The sequence below is a fragment of the Ylistrum balloti genome, unplaced genomic scaffold (assembly GCF_031769215.1).
Source record: "Ylistrum balloti isolate Yb309-2 unplaced genomic scaffold, AGI_CSIRO_Ybal_v1 Utg370312, whole genome shotgun sequence".
NCBI lineage: Eukaryota > Metazoa > Mollusca > Bivalvia > Pectinida > Pectinidae > Ylistrum > Ylistrum balloti.
Window position 1 is genome coordinate 44,511 of NW_026782231.1, and position 23,711 is coordinate 68,221.

A 23,711-nucleotide genomic window follows, 5' to 3' on the forward strand; every position below is an offset into this window, starting at 1 on the left:
ATTGTATAGCAGGTTATTTTTATGAGAATGATATTTTCACTATTTCGCAGCACATTAAAGTGATCGAGAAATTTAGTCCATGAAAAAATGAGACATATTTGTCCATTTACAACCAGATAACAAAGTCTTAATTTGTTCAAACATAACTTTAAATCATTTTAATTGCTTATTTCAGTAACTGTATAAAAAGAAAACAGGGCAAATTTTCACTCATAGAAATTACCAGTTATTTGATATCATAGATATATAAAAGCTACCAAAAACATATTGTTCCATTTATAACTAAATACAAGGTGATAGTGATATGAAATTTCAGAAAACCTGGTTAGCGTGAGCTTATTAATCTATGCGATGGAAAGTGTGCCTCATAAATAATGTTTTACATTATTGAAGATAATTTATCACAAGTGCATGTAATGGTCTTCATCATTGATATGGGGATCCTTTCAAAGCATTTTATTTACTGATTGTACAGGTGTTGACGAGCAGGAAATGTAATACTGCTTTATTAAAAGTTCAGGTATATAGTATACATTTGTGTTGTGTCTGTCTCTTATATGTACATGAAAGCATGTGAAAAAACAGACAGTATTCATGTTTACTAAATAAAAATACATTACTTTCTCCTATATGTTTTGGCCAGCTGCCAGTAAGTGTTACATAATAATGATGTGCTACATGCTTGCAGCTTGAAGGAGTAAGACATTTTGTGTCGTGAGTTTAATTCATAAAAACATCTGATGTCCAATGTGAAAATGAGGTCTGTCCTTATAAGTATTATTTACAAGTCATTTGCTGTTATAAAAAGTGAAGAAGAGATTTTTTTTTCTTGTTTTTTTTTCCATTGGAGCATATGTATAACCTGTGGCAATCTTTTTCTATCTGTTAGATAAATGTTGGGACCATTCCTGGAGACCAACTTTATGAAATATCTTGTGAACTTAAAATCATCATACAAAAACACTATAGAAATCAAGGACAATGTTCTCATATCTGATTTTGGAAGACAGAGGTTAAAGAATTTCATTAAGGTCATTAAGCATCATTTATGAAACAGGGGTCTGATCGTAATATCCATTTGATAATGTCTCTGATAATGTTACCAGTTCTGATCTTCTGACTCTCTAAAATCTCTACAGCTCTGATGAAGAAAAAAGTATAAACATATTGAAGTGAAGAAAAGCAGCAGGAGTTTGAATGTTGTAACTTTCCTTGGCTAAATTTGTTTTCTGAATTCCCTGATGGATGACTCACAAGTACATTTGAGAGTAAAAATTAAAATAGAAAAAAAACCTGTGTGATGGTATTCTCAGATTAACAAGTTAAAAATGTATGACATTTACAGAAAAAAGGAGATTCATGGAATTTTGAATGATGAATATTTGGCTTTAAATGCTCAATTTATCAATGAGTCATAATAAGCTCACACAGTAGATATATGTGTATTACAACCACAGTACATACACTACCCACAGTTTTTTAAGTAGTATTTTGTGGAGAGTAAACCAGCATGATTCGTGGTTAAGATACAATCAACGTTAATAATAAGAATATATATATTTGTATATATCCTAAAGAGGCCAGTTTGTCGTACCGGCTGGGTCAAGTTTGTACGTACAACTAGCTCTTTTATCTTAGCGTCATCAACTTAACAGGGTTAAAGAGCTATAGAATGTGCTGCTTGGCCAACTGTGACAATGATATAATTATGTTATACTTAAAATTACATTTGCTTGAAAGCTTTAGTGTTCATTTTCAGGCAAAATATCAAATCATGTTTGTGTCATGTGTAATCTTTTCACCAACAGAAATACCCCTTATTTCATTGTAAAGTTATTGTTAAGAATACTAAAGAAGTTGGGTGATTTGTTGACAGGATTTCATTTGATAGATAATGGAAGACAACCTATCAATGGAAAAGTTTTATCATGTAGGTGATTTTCTGAAAATCATTCCAAAGTAAATTCAAACAGCAGTTTAATGTTATGTACATTTTATATCTGCATTACATGTGCACTTTAGTTTTTAAATCATATTACTTTGTTAACAAGATAATTTCAACGAGGTACATAACAACAACATAAAAACCCATCTTTAATAGAACTCAGGTGACCTGTAAGCCCCACAGACATAAACTTTCATTGGAGAAGAACTTTCTGTAGTATTAAGGGACAAATTAATTATCTCCCTTTAGTAAGACACGAGTTTTTCTGTTACCTGCCATAAATCCATTCCTATAGTAATATTACTGTGCTGTCCATTTATATATGAGGAAATACATCAATGTGTCATCAGGTGAAATAACAGTATATACAAATTTATATTTCAAGGAGATGTAGTGCTACTGTGTGCCAGGTCAAGATTGTATGTGGCATTTCAGTATGATAACACTATAACACCCCTCCAGTTACTCCAACATCTACTGGCTGGACTCTCATGATGTCAGTTAGTTTGAGCTTTATACCTGTTCCACAACTTTGTTTTTCATAGTCCATTTAAATGTACTCTTGTCTTCTCCTACTCCAGTAGTCTAATAAACGATTAGTATATGTTGTGATAATTTGCTTATTTCTTATTCACAATGGTAGAATAAATAAGTTTGTATTTTTAATTCATTTCTATACACACTGTAGTTGGTAGATAGGTCAGTCTCCAGTTTCATAAATCTTCCTTAACCAATGCAATTTTCCTTGACTTAAAATTGTCCATAGAAAATCATGACATAATTTGAGGAAATTTCCTTAAATATCTTTTATATTTTAGAGAAATTTCTTGGTGGAAAGATTTTTGTCTCATCCAAGTTTATTCTTTTCAAAATAAACAGGGCTTTTAAAATGATTAAATTTGAATGAAATTACCACAATACATTGTATGAATAATGCCATACAATAGAAGGATACAGTTCAACAAATATTATTACTATAACAGCTAATTTTAGACCAAGTTGCATTGTAAATGTTGAAAACCTTTGAATACCGTGATACTTTATTGCTCAACACAATGATATTTGGTAGCTATAGTGTAATTTAGGATATGTAAATTATAACTTCACACATTTCTGGTGAAAGGCCTGTTTAATATATGTGTTTGCTCAGTATACATGATTTTGGAATTTTAATATACTTTATGTAAACAAATTTTTTGAGCCGTAGTTCTTCTTCACCCCATAATTAAATTATATGATGTCAATGTTGACGTTAAGGATTTAGTCCTTCAGAAATAACCTAGAGGTCATCATAACCATTCACTTCACATCAAATACTTAATTTCAATTACATACTTAATTTAAAATGTTCCATTAAAATTAATTTGTTCAAGGACTGTATGTGTTATTTTATCAGCAAATAGATTTAAAAAGGTTTCATGTTTTGATGGATAGCTTTTAAATTCTACTTAACATAATCAAATTAAATCATTTGATTTTGAAACATTTTTGCTTTAAATTTTACTCCATCCTTGAAAAATGCATACATGTTACAGTAACTTTCAGGAACAACATACAGTTTATCTGTTCACATGATAGTACTATAATTAACAAGCAATAAGCCCGGTGTCTGATAATAAGCCCACCCATACCGGTTCCGTAGAATAAAAACCAAAGTGCTATGATATTGCTCTGCAATAGGCTCCTGTGATTTTTTAGGACACAGTTATTTGAATCTTGGACTCATAATTTTTCTCCATGACTTGGGTAAAATTTTGAGAATCTGCTACATATCCAAGTTATAGGACTCCATCATAATTTTAGAAATGGTATTCTGGATTCACCTGATTATTCCAGGCTTTACCTTGACTTTAGATCAGAATTGTATGTTAGCCTTTTGGGTTACAGTATGAATGATACAGTTTTAACTTCAAATTTTGTGATGTTCAGAGAAAATAAAAGACTTTTATAATTCAATGTATTCGTTTTGGATAGAGTTGTCAGTTTGGAAGTATGTCTTTAATGCCTGCCTGTCCTTTGCGTCCTTTTTCTTCACGTTTCAAATTAGTGTCTTAGGAGAACTTCTCAACAGATTTGGTTCCTATATTTACTCCATAGCATCATAACATCATGTTCTACACCTGATCATATTAGGGTGGTCATTGGTTAAGGTTAAAGGCCAAAGGTCACATTGAGAACTTCTGCAAATTCATCAATCAGTGATACTTATATATATGTGAACAAGTATTCATATCATGTAGACATATTTTAGTTTCACAAAATTTGTAAATTTATGAGTTTGGTAGGTCTACTGAGTGGGTTTGTTTATTTAACAATAAAAGTCAGACAGGATGACCTAATAAACATGTGATATTGTACCAAGGCTTTACATTCTCCGAGACAGGGTGTATTTTTTTACAACTTATTCCAGTTTAGAGACATCTCATGAATACATGTTTTAGTTTGATATTATTACCATAATAATATGCGAGGCAGTGTAGTTTATACATACTGTCAATAACAATTTCTGTCACCATGCTTCTTTCGCTTAGTTGGTAGAACCATGGATTATCATGCCCAGGTTTGATTCCTGATAGGGCAGTCACAAATGTAACACTGTTATGGTGCAACAGTCATTGGAGGGTATTAAAATAGTGTTGAAAACCAAATCCTTGAAAATTTTTTTTTTACATATCAAAATAAAAAAAAATAATTGAAATTTAATTTTGAATTTATTGAAATAAAAAAAATGAGGCCAATAAGCTCTATATTTGACTCATATCATAAACATGTTATAAGGCAATAATAGATTAACATGTATAGGTAATTCTATCAAACAATTGGGGGCTTTTATAAACAGGGATAAAGATGAGACATATCCTAACTTGTGTCTTTATTTAATTTAAAGGAATCTGGTAAAGATTATTTTTGATGGAAAATTATTGAAAAATAACAGAACAAACAGTAGAGAAGTCTCTCTCAGATATGAAGTCCTGGTAAAACCCCTGGTGGAGGATAGAACATGGTGAAAAATTGAACAAAGATAATGATAAGGTTGTATGTATAGTGATTTATAGGCTGTCAATATAAGAATATACCTGGTGGGAACACAATGATATACAATTCTTTATAAAAGAAGTGGGGGCCAACTCTTGTGATTGTGAATAAAATTTGTTGACCCTCAGGCTGGAGGAAAAGTCTTGTGGATCAAGAGTTTTACCCTCACAGTAAGAGTGATTGATGTCGCAGTAATATAGAGATATGTTTGTGGTGTAAATCTGAAGGCAACAAATGAATTGTGAACTCTTGTAAACTTGAATGTCATCTGCCATTTCATCACTGAAAAGACAGAATGCTTATGATGGAGGGCAGAAAAATGGAGCATTATTCCCTTTTGTTAGCTGACTTTATCATTTAAGTCATCACATTTAAGGGTATTTGATGAAGTAAACAAGAAACTATGGTGGGCCTATTAAAGGACATAGTATTATTTGAAATTCTCATCAAAGATTTACACTTTGTTTTGACAATGTATGATCCCCTTAATATTTCTTGTAAGCTGTTTATTCTAGTGAAACTACTGAATTTTGTGAAAACTATATAGCAAGGAAAGTGCACTAAGTGTTTAGGTCCTTATATGGTAAAAGTCATATTAGGGAATATGTACTGGTATATAGCATCATAGAAATATCTTGTATGTTGTTGGTGGATTGTGTACTTGGTAGGGACATCAGTCAAATTACTTATTGGTTAATGAGAGAGAAAAACTCTGGAAAACATTTTTTTGGCCGAAGAATGTTTTTAATTTGTCTTGAAAAAAATTAAGGGACAACAAAGATGTTGATTTTTATATTCAGGATTTTACATATACAATGCAAGATACATCTGAAATTAGTAAATCTGAGCATGCAACTGGTCGAGGTGGTCTGGAGGTCAGTCAATTTGCATAATATGTGACCAGTCCCTCTGTATCCAATCTCCTCCTCTGTTGGACACACTAAGATTTAATGTAGAAAGGACTTGAGGAAGCTGTGAAATTTGTTAAATCTTGGTTTGTATATAAATAATTTGAGGACATCAACCTTTCAGTGGAAAACTGATACCCAAAGGTGTCATTTCAGTGCCCTACTTCTAAACTGACTGCTAAACCAAAAAAGCTTGAATTTTTGCTCTACCATCAAATTTTTGTTATAAGACTTGTTCATAGTGATTAATTTATTCAAATACAGCTGAATGATAAAGTTGATCGTTTGATTTATATTTCCACTTGTAGATGAGAAATTATAATTTCTTTTATGATATGTAATATTTAAAAAAAAAAAATTGAAAAGATTTCCAATCTAAAAAAACTAACAATTCTAGATATTTTGGTTGCCTATATAATATAGCTAGTTTTCTTCACACTTGGAGTTCAAAGTAGTAGCAGCTTAATGACCTCTGCATTTCAATTTCATTTCTCCTGTAAAAAAATTTAAATGGGGGTGGGGGGTGGAAATGAGAAACAGAAGTGAAGAAAATATGATTATATCATATCACTAGTAGGTGAAAATGATGAGATATATATGTCAAGTTTGAAAGAAAGGAGAACAAAAATCCCAAATCTGTGGATAAAGCTAACTGCGCTTTAAAAATCTGATCCCTTGAATTTAAAACTCTCTTCCTTTTGTTGTCTGGAGATAAGATATGTCAGTATGTATAAGTGAAACACGATACTGAATCGATAAATTATATAGAAATAAAAATGGAGGTACTTATATGATAAATGACATTCTTACTAAAGGGTTATCAACCTTTTTTTGAAGATGGAAAAGTTAAAAAAGAACTTGTATTAGATTTTATATGACCCATATATGGGTGATTGATGTGTGTATATGGGCGAAGTGCTTGTTGGTCACCTGCTTTCCGAAGGTGGACCCATTATAAGTCGTCACAACGCTTACCATATTTATCCTGAGGTAAACCCTTACATGTGTTATAAGGCTGCCCATAGTAATTTATTTTTGCTGAATAAATTTTTTTCATTGTCTCGGCTGATATAGGTTAGTTGGTAAGAACATTGACCTAAGTAACCACAGGTGAAGACCAGTGCGGGACAAGTGTTGTTTGACAATAACTACCTGTGACTATTTGTTTCTCAGGAAGCTGAGAAATAGACCAGTGTGTGCTGATGTGGTCATTTTCCTGAGCAAGACACTTGATTTAGATTGCTCTGAATGGCATGCAATGTGTCATTCAATGAGATATCCTCATCATTAGCTACTACAAAGACACTTCACCTCAAAAAGTCTGTGGCTGTTTATGGGGTGATAAACCCAACAAACAAGTTATTGTCATATAATTAGGTCATGCACTTAGCTTAATTTAATCCATCCTAAACATTTCCAGGAACAGACTACTTGCTTTTTAACGATGGGCTTATTGAGTATTGAAAGTTTTGTATATAGTACTTTTTATGACAATAAGTCCAATCTTATCAATGAAGTCTGACTATTACTGTTCATAAGAATTAAAAACACATGTTACTTTACAGTCCTGCGATAAGCTCTCCCCTCCTTTGAGTCAGTTTTGTATGTTTGTCCCCTGGGCTCATTGTCCTGCGATAAGCTCTCCCCTCTTTTGAGTCAGTTTTGTATGTTTGTCCCCTGGGCTCATTGTCCTGCGATAAGCTCTCCCCTCCTTTGAGTCAGTTTTGTATGTTTGTCCCCTGGGCTCATTGTCCTGCAATAAGCTTTCTCCAACTTTGACTTTTGTATGTTTATCCAATGAGCTTATTATCCTGCAATAAGCTCTCTCGACATTGAGTCAGGCTTAATAATACTTTGTTTGTAAGAAACATAGAATCTAGAATTTTGACAAAAAGGGAAATCAAAATGTATTTAGAAATAAAATTGATAAAAGTCCTGATACAATCTAATTTTATAAGACTTCAGAATTTTGAACATTATTAAATAATTTAGAGATGATAACACATATGTACATTGAAAATTCAAATCTTTCAATTAAGTCTGTTGTAGTCCTCTAGTAATTCACAAGATATAAGATTCATGTAAAGTCTTGTCCTAAGGTCTGTCAAAATGAGAAACAAAGATGTTGGACTGCATTAGTCTAGATCTAGTCATGACTAAATATGAAAAAAAGAAAGAGCATGTGGAGAAAAAAGTACAAAGATAATAAGACCAGATGTTCTTGAAGGGTAAGTGTCTTCTGCTTCATCAATGGCACCTCTCATAAACATTAGGGTTAAACCTACGTCAATTTCTCCATAGAAATTAATATATCACTAGGAATTCTTATATATATAGAAGTAGACTTCACAGATGTTCTAGACGAAAATATAACAATTTCCTTAAAAGAAATTTAAATATGTGTCTTGTGTGGTCTCGAGTTTTCAACCTGATTATGAATACGATAAAAATCCTCACATATGTTCCATGTATACATGCAGTGTATATCGTACATGTGAATGACTTAGCATATAGAACACAAGTTATAATACACTACACTGATCATCATATCCACAATTTCTGGTTGACTTTTGTGTAAGTTTTATGAATGCTTCGCTCGACATGGATTTTCTCATAGATATTTCACGGTAGATGATGGTGATTTTCCACTTGACTGGATATCTCCAAAGGCAAATTGTAGTTATGAACAGAATCGGGGAAATATCAGCTATACTGTGACGGGAATTTATGTTATAAATTTGTAGCTTTGCTTTGTATATCTGTGATTTTCTGTATTTAAGATTCTTTAGATTAATTGGTTATCAGAGTCAGAATCACCTGTTGACTGTAACAACTGAGTCATGTTCTGTGTCCCAGGATAAAGTATTGTAATAAATATTCAAATCAGGTCCATAGGTTGAAGTTTATTGCTAGTGGAAACATCATCTACACATTTCTAGCTTTATTCTTGATAAAAAACAAAAAATATTTGAATTTTTTCATATATATATCAAATCAGATATTTTATTTAAAATCTAATTAGACAAATATTCTTGAATTTACATTTTATAGTGACCTAAATATATATTTATCTATATGTTATGCATCAAAATCGGGTACAATTACAATAGGAAATTCAGATGTGGAAGCTTTGGATCTACAACGTTGAACGCAATGAAATTCCAGCTGTGTACAGTACAACTTCCAAACATCCTTTTTTGGGGATGTTGTGATTGTTTAAAGGTCAAGCAGTCTGGAATTTCTTGGCTGGGCTATTTGGTGCTGTAGATTGTGAGTTTGAAGCCTGGACAGGCAAACATTGTCTTCCTCCAATAATTGTGTTACAATATCTAAAATATCTGTTATTTAGCTATGTAAGTGGTAACAAACTTACCTTTCACCCAAAGATATATGGGGTTTTATTGCCGAACAGACTGAAAACGTATGGGTTTCCAATCTGACCAAGTTGGATCTCCCAAGGTACTCTGGTTTCCTCCCACAGTATGCATGCTTCTTTCTGGGCCGTAACCGGGTTGTTTTTTCATAGCTGTTTAGATTAAATAAGTTGATATATTACATTTACAATTTCTTAATCTGGTAACATAAAATTCACAACTTATTTATCTTTCAATAAGCCATTTGAGCCAATTTAAATTATAGATTAAAAATCAAAAGGGGAATAAGGAATTGCAGGTGATTGGAATAGCAATTTGTCGTTGATTCTGTTGAGCATCAGTGGATGGGCTTATCAAGTAATGAATACATCACATGTACCAAACCAATGTGAACAAAGAGGCAAAATTTCCAATATGTATCTATATATTTTATTTACTGTACAATTATTGCAAAATAAGTTATTTCAGCATACACTAATCACCATTGTTGGCCCAGATAGAAGAGTAAAAGCGGTGTTACTAAAGGATGACACTGGACTGCTCTGAAAAGACCAATCTATAGGACATTTACATTTGTTCAAGTTATCAAATATACTTGTATTTACATCTGTTCAAGCTATCAAGTCTTTAGGACATTTACATTTGTTCAAGTTATCAAATATACTTGTATTTGCATCTGTTCAAGCTATCAAATCTGTAGGACATTTACATCTGTTCAAGCTATCAAATCTTTAGGACATTTACATTTGTTCAAGTTATCAAATATAAAGGACATACACATCTGTTGAAGCTATCAAACCTTTGGGACATTTATGTTTGTTCAAGTTACCACACATACAGGACAGTTACTTCTTTTAAAGTTATCCAATCTATAGGACATTTACATCTGTTCAAGCTATCAAATCGTTAGGACATTTACTTTATAACATTAAATTTTCCAAATTAATACGAATCTGAAGTAAATGTCATCAGGACAGTTACTTGTGTAATTAAGGATTAAAAGGATCTATCAAATTTAAAGGGTATTTACTTCATATAAGAGACCAAATCCAGTACCAAATGTCTGGGACATTTACTTCAATCTTTATGAACAAGTTATAATATAACTTCATGAAATATATACTTTTGACAGCTGGGTCCAGGGATTTTTTATTGTTGATTATTCCAGATACATATTGTATAAAAACTATAAGGGCCTTGGAAACAGGCTTCTTAAATTTTCCTGTTGTGATATTCTTACATTTAAACCATTTTCATCATATTGCAAAGATTGAAAGTCTCTAATGATTGATCAGCTTATTATTTTGAAATATTTTAAACATAGGTCACGTGTAATCTGATAAGATTCAAAGACTGCTTTGTTTTGGTTTAGTTAACACATTATTGGAAATGATATACCCAGACATTTTTATACTGGAAGTTGACGTACTAGCCGACCCAGTTGGAAAAGTTCCAGAAATTCAAAATTCAGAATTTCAAAAATAAATATTCAAATCATACCTTTAAATTCCTGACTGCATCCTGATTAGAAAAGGTCAACTGTGTTAGAAGGACATCATTCACACTTAAATATCACATTTAAAGGATGTTTCATCAAGAGTGAAGAATTACATGTTGATTTTAGAATTCCCTTTCTATATACAATACTATATTGTTCAGTAATAAGCCCATTCCTAGTAATAAGCTAAATGTTATTTGGCTGTCCCTAATAAGCCCACCGTTACATATTGCTGTTCAGTAATTTGCTAGCATTACTCTTTCACTGTCAAGTGATAAGTCCACCTTTTGACTTCAACACCGGGGGATGGAGGCACAACGTCCCACAATAAACGATATTCGGTAAATTATTCTAGGAACTGCTTTGGATACAAAAAGTGTACCGAGCCCTCACTAAAAAGGGGTAGAATGTAGGTCGAGAGTGAAGACGGATCAGAAACATGTCAACAACTTGATGCATGAATAAATCATGAATTGAGAAGGAGCTATTCATGTTGTCTTCACTCTCAACCTACACTTTTAATTGCAAGTAAATGATATTTAAGTGGTCTGCTGTAGACTGATAACAAGATATACATATGACTTTGTGCTTTCTAAATTTTTGAAAAAAAAAACCCATTAAAATTTTTTTTTTCAGGAAAAAGACTTTGAGTTTGAAGATAGTGATATAAGCGTAAAGAAACGATCTGCAGCATTTTCAGACGATGAGGATATATTAAATGATGAGCCAGGCTCGACGCCTGACGTAGAAGGGAGCACACCAGATGGCACTAGTGAACCATCGATAGACCTACCAGGTAAATTACTTTTGAAGACTCGCCAATCAAACAATGTCCTTTTTTTTTTCTTGCAGCCTGGCAGGTGTTCAGATCAGGTTTTTGTCACTTTTTTGCTATAAATTGAAGTCTCTAACTTTTGTGTGTGGAAAGGATTATGGAATTTAACCCTTAGGGATCTGACTGTCTAACTGAGATTTGAATTGATGTGATCTACATGGTATACCCGCAGGGTGAAATTTCTCAGTTCGTAATGAACATGCATGCTACATTTTAGTTGTAAACACAACACGTATTTACACCTCTTTATTTTAAAGGATTCATTTACGAAAACCATTATCAGATTTAAACTTACGACTGCTCCATGATGCTATTGTGGTAGATCTGTTTGATAAAATTTGTTAAAATAGCAAATTTTTTTCTAAAAAAGACATTCATTTGAAAAGTTTCATATATGCAGGTATTCTGATTAATGAGGGCTTTTGGGTATTTTTTTTTAAGGTCGCACCCAAAGCAATAATTTTCTTTAAACATTTGTCCCAGGAAAAATGTTATTTTGTAAGTGAAAACTTGTACACTGAACATTGAACAGATATAAGAGGAAAGTAAAAATGCAAATCTTGTTACCTTCTTAAGAAAGAAGTTCGGTTTTCTGTTTCACTGAGTTCTAGCTTTTCTTGTCCTTGACCCTGACCTACCAATGGCTCGTAGACACATTTGTTACCTGTGTTAACTTTTTTTACAGGTGGAACAGTCACAGGTAACAGATGCTAAGTAGAAATAAATTACAGGTGTGATGTTGGAATGTCACTGATGTGGTTTATGCCCCTTTTTGTTGTGTGCTGTCAGTTTGACTGGGTTTACTGTGTCACCTGGTAGATTTATCTCCCCTCCTACCTGAAAAATTCAGGTGTTCGACATTATCAATGATTTCAGATTCAGCTGATTATTTTTTAAGCAGGGGACAAATTGGTTTGAAATTATAAGTTTCTGCAGTGTTAGTGTTACAGAATAATATCCTTTTATAAGTTTCTAAAAAATATGTAAATTTTATCTGTGAGGATCATTAATAAGCTTTAACATTTCAAAATATTTTTTTATCACAAAAAGTATACATTTCAATTTCTACATGCTGTATTTTTCAATAAGATATCAATTAGATATTCATCTCGAAAGAATTGTCATCAGCTTTCATTGTATAATGTCAAAAGCATATATTTTTAGGTCACCTGAGACAAAGTCTATTGCAATCCCCTTTTGCCTGGCGTTGTGCGTTGTGCATCTTGTGTCATTTTTGACTTCTTCTGGAAAACTCCTGAACCAATTTTAATGAAATTTCACAAAAATTTTCCATGGTGTAAGGCTCACCAAAACTGTAAATTATGTGGTCCCTGACCCTCAGGCGCCTGAGGGGCAGGGGCCGAAAAGGATCAAACTGATTGAAACTTCAAAAATCTTCTTAAATCCCAGGTAGGGAAGAATCAAATACCCTTCATGAATTAAAAGGCCTTCAGATGTGTAACCAAAATTATAAATTTTATGACCACAGGATCTCACATTGAAGTTTACTACTGTTTATATAGGAAAATTACATTTTTTGAAATTATTTATTTATTCTCTATTGGAATTATAAGATGACAGTTTGATGAGATGCACATATTGACCTCTGCTGACCCCTAGGTGCTCTTCAGCAGGGTAAAAAATGAGTAAAATTGACTGAAATTAAAAAAAAAGCAATTTCTTTTCAATACCTAAAGTAGAACCAAATACTCTTCATGGATGGAAGTGTTTTATTGTGCTTTACTAAAATTGCAAATTTAATGACCCGAGGGTCTCTCATTTCCCCTTTAAGAGGTGGCAAAGTTTACTATAGTTTATTTATGAAAATTACATTTTTGATCATAATTTGTTTATTTTCTTTTTGGAAATAGTTCAAAGTTTATTAGCATTATCAGTATGAGCTGACATTTTGATGAGTTGCTCATACTGACCACGGCTGACCCCCAGGGACCGATAGGCGGGGCCAAAATGGATCAAATTGACAGAAATTTCAAAGATGTTCTACTGTTCCTGGATGGAGAATTTGATATAGTGAAATTCAGAGTCAGAGGCCTTAGCATGGAACAGCAGTTAATATTATGCACAGTTTACATTTGTATTATGTGTACAATATAGTTAAAATTATCTTACTTTTTTCACAAAATCATTTCTATGACATGTTACAAGAAGCATTGTGACTAAGGTGACCATTAAAGCCCTTTGGCAACTTGACCACAAACTTTTCACACCAAAATGGTTTCCTCAACCTTAATTTTCATGCTGACATATCTATATTCTATATATTATTTAATCGTATAGACTTTAATCTTTCCTCTGCCATCCTTGTTATGTGCTGCCTTTCATTGCTGAGACCAAATTTTCCTTCATGTCACCTTGACATGCCAACGTACCTGAGTAAGCACTCTATTAAAGCCTTGTCTTGTTCTCCCCTTCGCATGTTGAATTGATAGAAGTTTAAATCTTAAAACCACAAGTTACTACTAGGACACCCTGTCACAAAATAACAGGAGCAATAAACAACACAGCAAATAAATAACGCTAGCTACCCAGTATCTTCATTTGAGGTTGTAAAGTCTGAGTGAGCTTTTTCAACTGTCTGTAACCTCATACAGGTTTTATGTATGGGAGAATTCCCGAAGGTCAGACACAGAGGTAGCACTAAGATTGTTGTGCCTGTTGTATTGCACTTGGCTCTACATCCAAAACATTAACATAAACAATGTCCATAACCTTGATGTAGCTTGTAATTTACAATACAGGTGTAAGTATGAGGGATAGTGTGTTTGTAGACTGTATCAGATTCTTATGTCCTTCCTCATAGAAAACCTGGACTGGAATAAAGTCCAGGGTCATATAGTTCCTTTATAAAACAAATTGAACTGGACTAAAAGTGTAGACTGTCTCAGATTCTTATAGCCCTGGGTCGTACAACCCCCTCATAGAAAACCTGGACTGGAATAAAGATGTAGACTGTCTCAAATTCTTATAGTCCTGTGTCATACAACCCCCTCATAGAAAACCTGGACTGGAATAAAGTCATGGGTCATACTGTCCCCTCATAGAAAACCTGGACAGGAATAAAGGTGTAGACACTGTCTCAGATTCTTATAGTCCTTGTTATACAACCCCCTCATAGAAAACTTGAACTGGACTAAAAGTGTAGACTGTCTCAGATTCTGATAGTCCTGGGTCATACAACACCCTCATAGAAAACCTGGACTGGAATAAAGTCATGGGTCATACCGTCTCCTCACAGAAAACCTGGACAGGAATAAAGGTGTAGACACTGTCTCAGATTCTTATAGTCCTTGTTATACAACCCCCTCATAGAAAACTTGAACTGGACTAAAAGTGTAGACTGTCTCAGATTCTGATAGTCCTGGGTCATACAACACCCTCATAGAAAACCTGGACTGGAATAAAGTCATGGGTCATACCGTCTCCTCACAGAAAACCTGGACAGGAATAAAGGTGTAGACACTGTCTCAGATTCTTATAGTCCTTGTTATACAACCCCCTCATAGAAAACTTGAACTGGACTAAAAGTGTAGACTGTCTCAGATTCTTATAGTCCTGTGTCATACAACCCCCTCATAGAAAACCTGGACTGGACTAAAAGTGTAGACTGTCTCAGATTCTGATAGTCCTGTGTCATACAACTCCCTCATAGAAAACCTGGACAGGAATAAAGGTGTAGACTGTCTCAGATTCTTATAGCACTGGGTCATACAACCCCCTCATAGAAAACTTGAACTGGACTAAAGTCCTGGGTCATACAGTCCCCTCATAGAAAACCTGGACTGGAATAAAGGTGTAGACTGTCTCAGATTCTGATTGCCCTGGGTTATACAGTCCTCTCATAGAAAACCTGGGCTGGAATAAAGTCATGGGTCATACCGTCCCCTCATAGAAAACCTGGACAGGAATAAAGGTGTAGACACTCTCTCAGATTCTTATAGTCTTTGTTATACAACCCCCTCATAGAAAACTTGAACTGGACTAAAAGTGTAGACTGTCTCAGATTCTTATAGTCCTGTGTCATACAACTCCCTCATAGAAAACTTGAACTGGACTAAAAGTGTAGACTGTCTCAGATTCTTATAGTCCTGTGTCATACAACTCCCTCATAGAAAACTTGAACTGGACTAAAAGTGTAGACTGTCTCAGATTCTTATAGTCCTGGGTCATACAGTTCCCTCATAGAAAACTTAACTGGACTAAAGTCCTGGTCATACAGTCCCCTCATAGAAAACATGAACTGGAATAAAAGTTTAGCATAGAAAACCTGGACAGGAATAAAGTCCTTGATCAAACAGCCCGCTGTTAGACATTTTGTCCTTGGTCATATAGTCCCTCATGAACGGGACTGACAATGTGGGCTGTCCTGAAATCATCTATTGTCTGTGTATATACACACAGACATATACTTCATAAAACTGCAATATATTTGAAAATATCCATTAGTAATAGAAATATTATATCAGAGTGGACTTTTCTTTTCAGAAAACATTTAGTAAAAATGACAAGTACCTGTGGCAGCCTAAACACTGTTGATTTATAAGGCTTATCTGTAACCGGCAGGACTGTTATGACATATAGACTTAATGATGTCTGCAGGCTGTATATCATGTTGTAGTGACATTGCTAATTAAACTAATTACCTACTCATTACTTTTCAAGTTTCCCATTGGCTGGAAAATAATAAACTTGACATATTCATTGGTTAATCATCTACTTTACAACCAATCATTGAAGTTTTTTGTGAGAAACTTTCACGGGGATGAGTGGGTGGAAGAAATAAGTGGCAAAATTATATAGATATTGGAGCAGTTTATGTGCTTTCCCAAATGGTTGGTGTATAAACGCACAGATTCCTGCTTGTTGTTAATATAACATGCGTGTACATACACAGCAATTTGAAAAACATATTAAAGCAGTTTTGGTTGGGGAAAATTCTACTTTTCACTGTCATGATCACTTATCAATGTTCAGAAACCTGGTCATTAATGAGTTGAAATAAAATGTTTAGATCTTGATCTAGTGAAGAACAGATCATTTTTTTTGAAGTGGCTTAAAGGTCAAATGTCAAGGTCACAATCAATGGTCCTTGTTTACAATAATATTTTCTTTGCAATTTGATATTTAGTGATAGAAAATAGAAATTCCTTTAGAATTACAAAATATAAAAATTGTCCCTATCAAAATAAACTTGAGTTGTAAATAAATATTTGGATGGTGATGTAGGATTCTATTAGTGTGTACTTGTCTTGGTCAATATTTTTTCTGAGTGTTTGATGTGGGTGTGGGACAGACACACGTCAACATACATTACTTTTGTCCTGCTGGCAAAAATTACCCCTATCAACAAGTTAGGCATGCCAGAAAAGCTGGATTGGATGTATAGTTTACCGCAGCAGAAATCTGACTGTACAAAGGAATCCAAAAATCTTTGTGAAATGTTTTGGATTGTAAACATCTTCCTATAAAACTTTCTTACAACTAGAAAAGTTGTTGAAATATGTTGAGTTTTAAGTGGGTAGACATTTGCAGGATAAACAGCAGAGGAGCCAAATAGATCTAGAAGTACATGATTCAAGCATTAACATTAGTCTTCTTTAATGGTTATGATAATCAGAATTGCAACAGTTGTATAAACTGATTTAAAGGGTTGGTTAATTCCTAATCAGGACCCCGCATCGAGATGCAGGTGCCCTATAGTAATCAGCTTGCCCGTTGGTCCGTCTGTCTGTTTTTTGGTTGCTGTACAGCATGTAAAATTCTTTAGGGCAAATGACACTCATACTTTAAGCAAAGCCTCCTTGAAGGGAGTGCTTGCTTGGGGCGTGCAGTTTTTTATCTCCCAATGTTAAATGTCAAGGTCACTGTTGCTTTGAATAAAAAATCAATTTCCATGTCAAAACTAGAGTTTGTTTTGGTCAATGTAACCCAAATGTCATACAGTACTTCCTTACTGAAAGTGTTTGTATTGGATTTGTTTACAGTTCTTAAGGTTAAAGGTCAAGGTCACTCACTATAAATGAAAAAAAATCAGTTTGCCTGTGATATTGTTTTTTATGTTCCAAGTTCTAAGGTGAAGGTCACTGATCATAGGTAAAATAATTGGTTTGGTTAATGTATTTGTTAATAGGTCTTTTTCATAACAGTCGTTCTTAACTTATGTGACAGAGTGTACTTTAAGTGTTGCCAGTAATCTATCAGTCTGGGATTTGTGTGTTTAAGATGGGGGGGGGGGGGGGTCCGGTGGTTGGTGGGGGAGGAGGGATTTCCAGTTGGCCCTTGCTAACCTGTCAGTGTTCACATTTTTTCAGCCATTTTTCTGTGGCTTATTTTTATAACAAATCCTCCCTTTATTTATGATTGAGAAGGTGACCTTTCTGCACTCACTTGAATTCTTTTTAGTGGGTGAAAGTTGGTCATCGTTTTTATCTACTCAATGTACACTGCTTATCTCCAATGAGAGTTCTTGATTGATATTACTTTTCTAGGGTCAGAAGGTCAAAGGACAAGGTCACTTACTTTATATAGAACATGGTTGTTTTGCATAATGAAATAAAGAAAAAACCTTGATTACATGTTTGTACAAAATATCAGGACCTCTTAATGTATTTTATTTCCAGTGAAAATTGATGGATTATTAAATTCTTAAAATAACTTGTACAATTTCATTTTGATAAATCCCTGTTTTCTGTCAAATACATAGAGGACATGGATAGCAGTTATTCCTAAACTTGTCTGATAGTGTGTTTATTTTGTAATCTATATGCCTTGCAAACCAAATTGACAAATTAGCAAGTTATGCTTATGTTGTTTGTCATAAGCAACATTTTTGCTGGTATTGTCAGATGTCCATTACATGTGCATTACATGTCAGACAATTTGTCCGTTGTGCATCATTAGATCATGCACAAAGAAATGGCTGATCATACTGGAACTATGTACACCATTGAAATGTATATCGTTGTTCCCAGACAAATAGTTCCCAGCTGTTTATACTTACGTTTTACTGTAGAGAAACAATGGTGCCCAACATTTCTGTCAATTTTATTTGTGAATAATTACTTAAAACTACAAAATTATTGGCTTGTACATTGATAGTTGTATTTTTGGTATGCAAACTCAGCCATTGAATAAAGGTGACCCGAAAATTTAGTGTTGAACCAGATGTTTTGTGTTTCATATATTGTCATTAATAAGGTGATATCCTCAAGTGTTTTCTGCTGTGAACTTGGATGATGATTCCTACATGACTGAGCAATGCATATTTTCAGTGAGCCATTTCGATAAGAAAAATTCTACAGGATCATTTTTGAAATCCTGCAATCAAGATATTGTTAAAACATGTTGTCTTGTATAGTAAAATCATGTAGCAATGAAAAAATTTTGAAATATAACAGTTCCGTCATTTTAAAATTCTGAGGTCAAATGTGAAGTGAAAAATGAAAACAATGTCATGTACAAATTAGATTTAATTGTAAGCAGTCGTGGAGTTGAATAGTTTTTCAGGTCAATGATCTTAGCCTCCTGTAATAACTACCTTTCAGAGAAAATTTGAAATGATCTTTTTTGTTGCTCTGATTGCAGTACTTCACTTGATTGATTTATTAGAAAGAAATGAATCGTGTTCTGAAATCGGAAATAACATTTGTAAAAGAAAAATCACTTTATCACATAATTTTCATGTCAGTATAATTAGTCTGTGAAATCAGTTTTGGTCTGGTTTTGATTTCTGAACAAACATGTGTTGAGTTTTTTTTGGCAGATGATGTGTTTAAACTTTTTCTACAATAGGACTGTTAAAGACATTTATGAGTGACAAGACATGTATTTATTGCGGTGTGGTGGGTCTTTTTAAGCAAAGAGGGTGTAGATAATTTTTGACAGTCAGGCAGTTTCCGAATAAATGTCATGATTTGGAAACGTTTGCCGGAAACAGGGCTGATGTTTTTATTTGTCATTAAAGTCTGTAAAAACTGCTTCAGTCTCAAATTTATTATCACTTAAATATGATTGTTGTGATATATCTGAAGTAATGACTTCCAAATGTGAGTCAGTGTGATTTATTTGTACATGTATTTATGTAGATTTTAGAAACATCAAGTGTTATTTGGTTTAGTTGGGGCCAGTGTGAGTGTTATCAACTACAGGTATAGTTGTATAACAAGTTATATAGTAGACAGGGGTACTTATTAGGGATATAGTGGTGTCACATGTTATAGAGTAGACAGGGGTAGTTTTTAGGGGTATAGTGGTGTCACATGATACAGAGTAGACAAGGGTAGTTATTAGGGGTATAGTGGTGTCACATGATACAGAGTAGACAGGGGTAGTTATTAGGGGTATAGTGGTGTCACATGATACAGAGTAGACAGGGGTAGTTATTAGGGGTATAGTGGTATTACGTTACAGAGTAGACAGGGGTAGTTATTAGGGGTATAGTGGTGTCACATGATACAGAGTAGACAGGGGTAGTTATTAGGGGTATAGTGGTGTCACATGATACAGAGTAGACAGGGGTAGTTATTAGGGGTATAGTGGTGTCACATGATACAGAGTAGACAGGGGTAGTTATTAGGGGTATAGTGGTGTCACATGATACAGAGTAGACAGGGGTAGTTATTAGGGGTATAGTGGTGTCACATGATACAGAGTAGACAGGGGTAGTTATTAGGGGTATAGTGGTGTCACATGATACAGAGTAGACAGGGGTAGTTATTAGGGGTATAGTGGTGTCACATGATACAGAGTAGACAGGGGTAGTTATTAGGGGTATAGTGGTGTCACATGATACAGAGTAGACAGGGGTAGTTATTAGGGGTATAGTGGTGTCACATGATACAGAGTAGACAGGGGTAGTTATTAGGGGTATAGTGGTGTCACATGATACAGAGTAGACAGGGGTAGTTATTAGGGGTATAGTGGTGTCACATGATACAGAGTAGACAGGGGTAGTTATTAGGGGTATAGTGGTGTCACATGATACAGAGTAGACAGGGGTAGTTATTAGGGGTATAGTGGTGTCACATGATACAGAGTAGACAGGGGTAGTTATTAGGGGTATAGTGGTGTCACATGATACAGAGTAGACAGGGGTAGTTATTAGGGGTATAGTGGTGTCACATGATACAGAGTAGACAGGGGTAGTTATTAGGGGTATAGTGGTGTCACATGATACAGAGTAGACAGGGGTAGTTATTAGGGGTATAGTGGTGTCACATGATACAGAGTAGACAGGGGTAGTTATTAGGGGTATAGTGGTGTCACATGATACAGAGTAGACAGGGGTAGTTATTAGGGGTATAGTGGTGTCACATGATACAGAGTAGACAGGGGTAGTTATTAGGGGTATAGTGGTGTCACATGATACAGAGTAGACAGGGGTAGTTATTAGGGGTATAGTGGTGTCACATGATACAGAGTAGACAGGGGTAGTTATTAGGGGTATAGTGGTGTCACATGATACAGAGTAGACAGGGGTAGTTATTAGGGGTATAGTGGTGTCACATGATACAGAGTAGACAGGGGTAGTTATTAGGGGTATAGTGGTGTCACATGATACAGAGTAGACAGGGGTAGTTATTAGGGGTATAGTGGTGTCACATGATACAGAGTAGACAGGGGTAGTTATTAGGGGTATAGTGGTGTCACATGATACAGAGTAGACAGGGGTAGTTATTAGGGGTATAGTGGTGTCACATGATACAGAGTAGACAGGGGTAGTTATTAGGGGTATAGTGGTGTCACATGATACAGAGTAGACAGGGGTAGTTATTAGGGGTATAGTGGTGTCACATGATACAGAGTAGACAGGGGTAGTTATTAGGGGTATAGTGGTATTACATGCTATTTAGTAGTTGCAGGTAATTTAATGTATAGTTCATTAATATCTGTAGCAGCTTAGCTGGCCAATGCTGCCCCTGCAGAGGCGAAGAAACCTGAAAAAATTAATCTTCTATTGAAATTAAACCACAAGCTGTTTAATGTTCTGAGGAACCTATTTGCACCAGTTCCCCTCTGGCTTGTCTAGGTATCCCACCAAACCATTAATGAATCATAACTGAGAGACACACAAGCTCTCTTTTCTAAAGAAAAGTTCTGAAAAATTGCTAGTGAATTATCTATATCACACATTCTATTTAATCTCTGATATGTAGAACTGACTCAAATATCAGGCATTTATATAGAAGAACCAATGAAAACATGAAGTCATAATGTTTTTAAAAATAAAGGACCTATATCTTATTTGGTTGTCTGAGTGAAACTTGGATTACTTAGTCAGCTGTGGTTTTTGAAAAGAGAATATGAATAATGATCTTGTGTACAAATGTCTGTGGGCACATGTTTAGATTATCTTTGTGTACATATATCTGTGTACACATGTGTAGATGTATAATGTATCTTTGTGTACATATATCTGTGTACAAATGTGTAGATATATAATCTATCTTTGTGTACATATATCTGTGTACACATGTGTAGATATATAATCTAGTCTTTGTGTACATATATCTGTGTACACATATGTAGATGTATAATGTAACATGTGTCATATATTTTTACACATGTGTAGATGTACATATCTTATTGTGTCTAGTATGTGTACATAGGTATGTGTCAGCTATGTTTGTGTACACAAGTGTATATGTATAATGTATCTTGTGTACATATATCTGTGTACACATGTGTAGATATATAATCTATCTTTGTGTACATATATCTGTGTACACATGTGTAGATGTATAATGTATCTTTGTGTACATATATCTGTGTACACATGTGTAGATGTATAATGTATCTTTGTGTACATATATCTGTGTACACATGTGTAGATGTACATATCTGATTGTGTACATAGTATGTGTACATAGGTATGTGTACATATGTCTGTGTACACATGTGTAGATGTATAATATATCTTTGTGTACATGTCTGTGTACACATGTGTAGATGTATATGTATCTTTGTGTACATATATCTGTGTACACATGTGCAGATGTATATGTATCTTTGTGTACATATGTCTGTGTACACATGTGTAGATGTATATGTATCTTTGTGTACATGTATCTGTGTACACATGTGTAGATGTATATGTATCTTTGTGTACATATGTCTGTGTACACTTGTGTAGATGTATATGTATCTGTGTACATATGTCTGTGTTCACATGTGTAGATGTATATATCTGTTTGTGTACATAGTATGTATACATAGGTATGTGTACATATATCTGTGTACACATGTGTAGATGTATATGTATCTGTGTACATATGTCTGTGTACACATGTATAGATGTATATGTATCTTTGTGTACATATGTCTGTGTACACATGTGTAGATGTATATATGTTTACGCACACATATGTCTATGGTTACTGTTTGTAGGAAATGATTTGTACAAAATGTTTAAAACTCTCAGACTGTTGTTACCAGTTTTAGAAATTATATGGAGCATGTTCAGGTTGTTTTGTTTACGCAGGGCCTTTGATTTTACTATCAAACAATAGAGTATAAGAAGTTCCATTTCAGTTTTGTGGTAGCCATGTTTGTGTGATGATTCAATCTCTTTGATTTAGATATCATGTACTGTTCCTATCAGCTATATGTTTATCTGCTTTAACAAAGAATGCAGATCTAACCTTTGAAATGAAAAATAAATGTTGGACCATACTTATGATAACAATTCTCACTTCCAATTTTAATTTGAGGATACCGTATTTGCCTTAATATTACCTAACACTCTTAAATAAGAGTTGAGAATACCATTGTTCACCATGAAATTACTTAATACTTTCCAATCAGATGAGAGAATATCTTATTTGTCATAATAACGCATAACTTTCCAATCAGATGAGAGAATATCTTATTTGTCATAATAACGCATAACTTTCCAATCAGATGAGAGAATATCTTATTTGTCATAATAACGCATAACTTTCCAATCAGATGAGAGAATATCTTATTTCTCATAATAACGCATAACTTTCCAATCAGATGAGAGAATAACTTATTTGTCATAAAAGTACCTAACTTTCCAATCAGATAAGACGTTAACTTATTTACCATAATAGCACCTAACTTTCAAAAAACAAGGAGG

At 34.0% G+C, this 23,711-nt stretch overlaps 1 protein-coding gene across 1 annotated transcript in view; it reads left to right on the top strand.

Moving 5' to 3' along the window:
* The window catches only part of LOC132553268 (basement membrane-specific heparan sulfate proteoglycan core protein-like), a 153,992-nt gene that overhangs the window by 17,757 nt on the left and 112,524 nt on the right, over positions 1–23,711 (top strand). The window contains exons 2-3 of the mRNA XM_060217499.1: positions 11,398–11,557; positions 12,282–12,296. Coding sequence (XP_060073482.1) covers positions 11,398–11,557; positions 12,282–12,296 — 175 coding nt within the window. The remainder of the gene's footprint in view (positions 1–11,397; positions 11,558–12,281; positions 12,297–23,711) is intronic.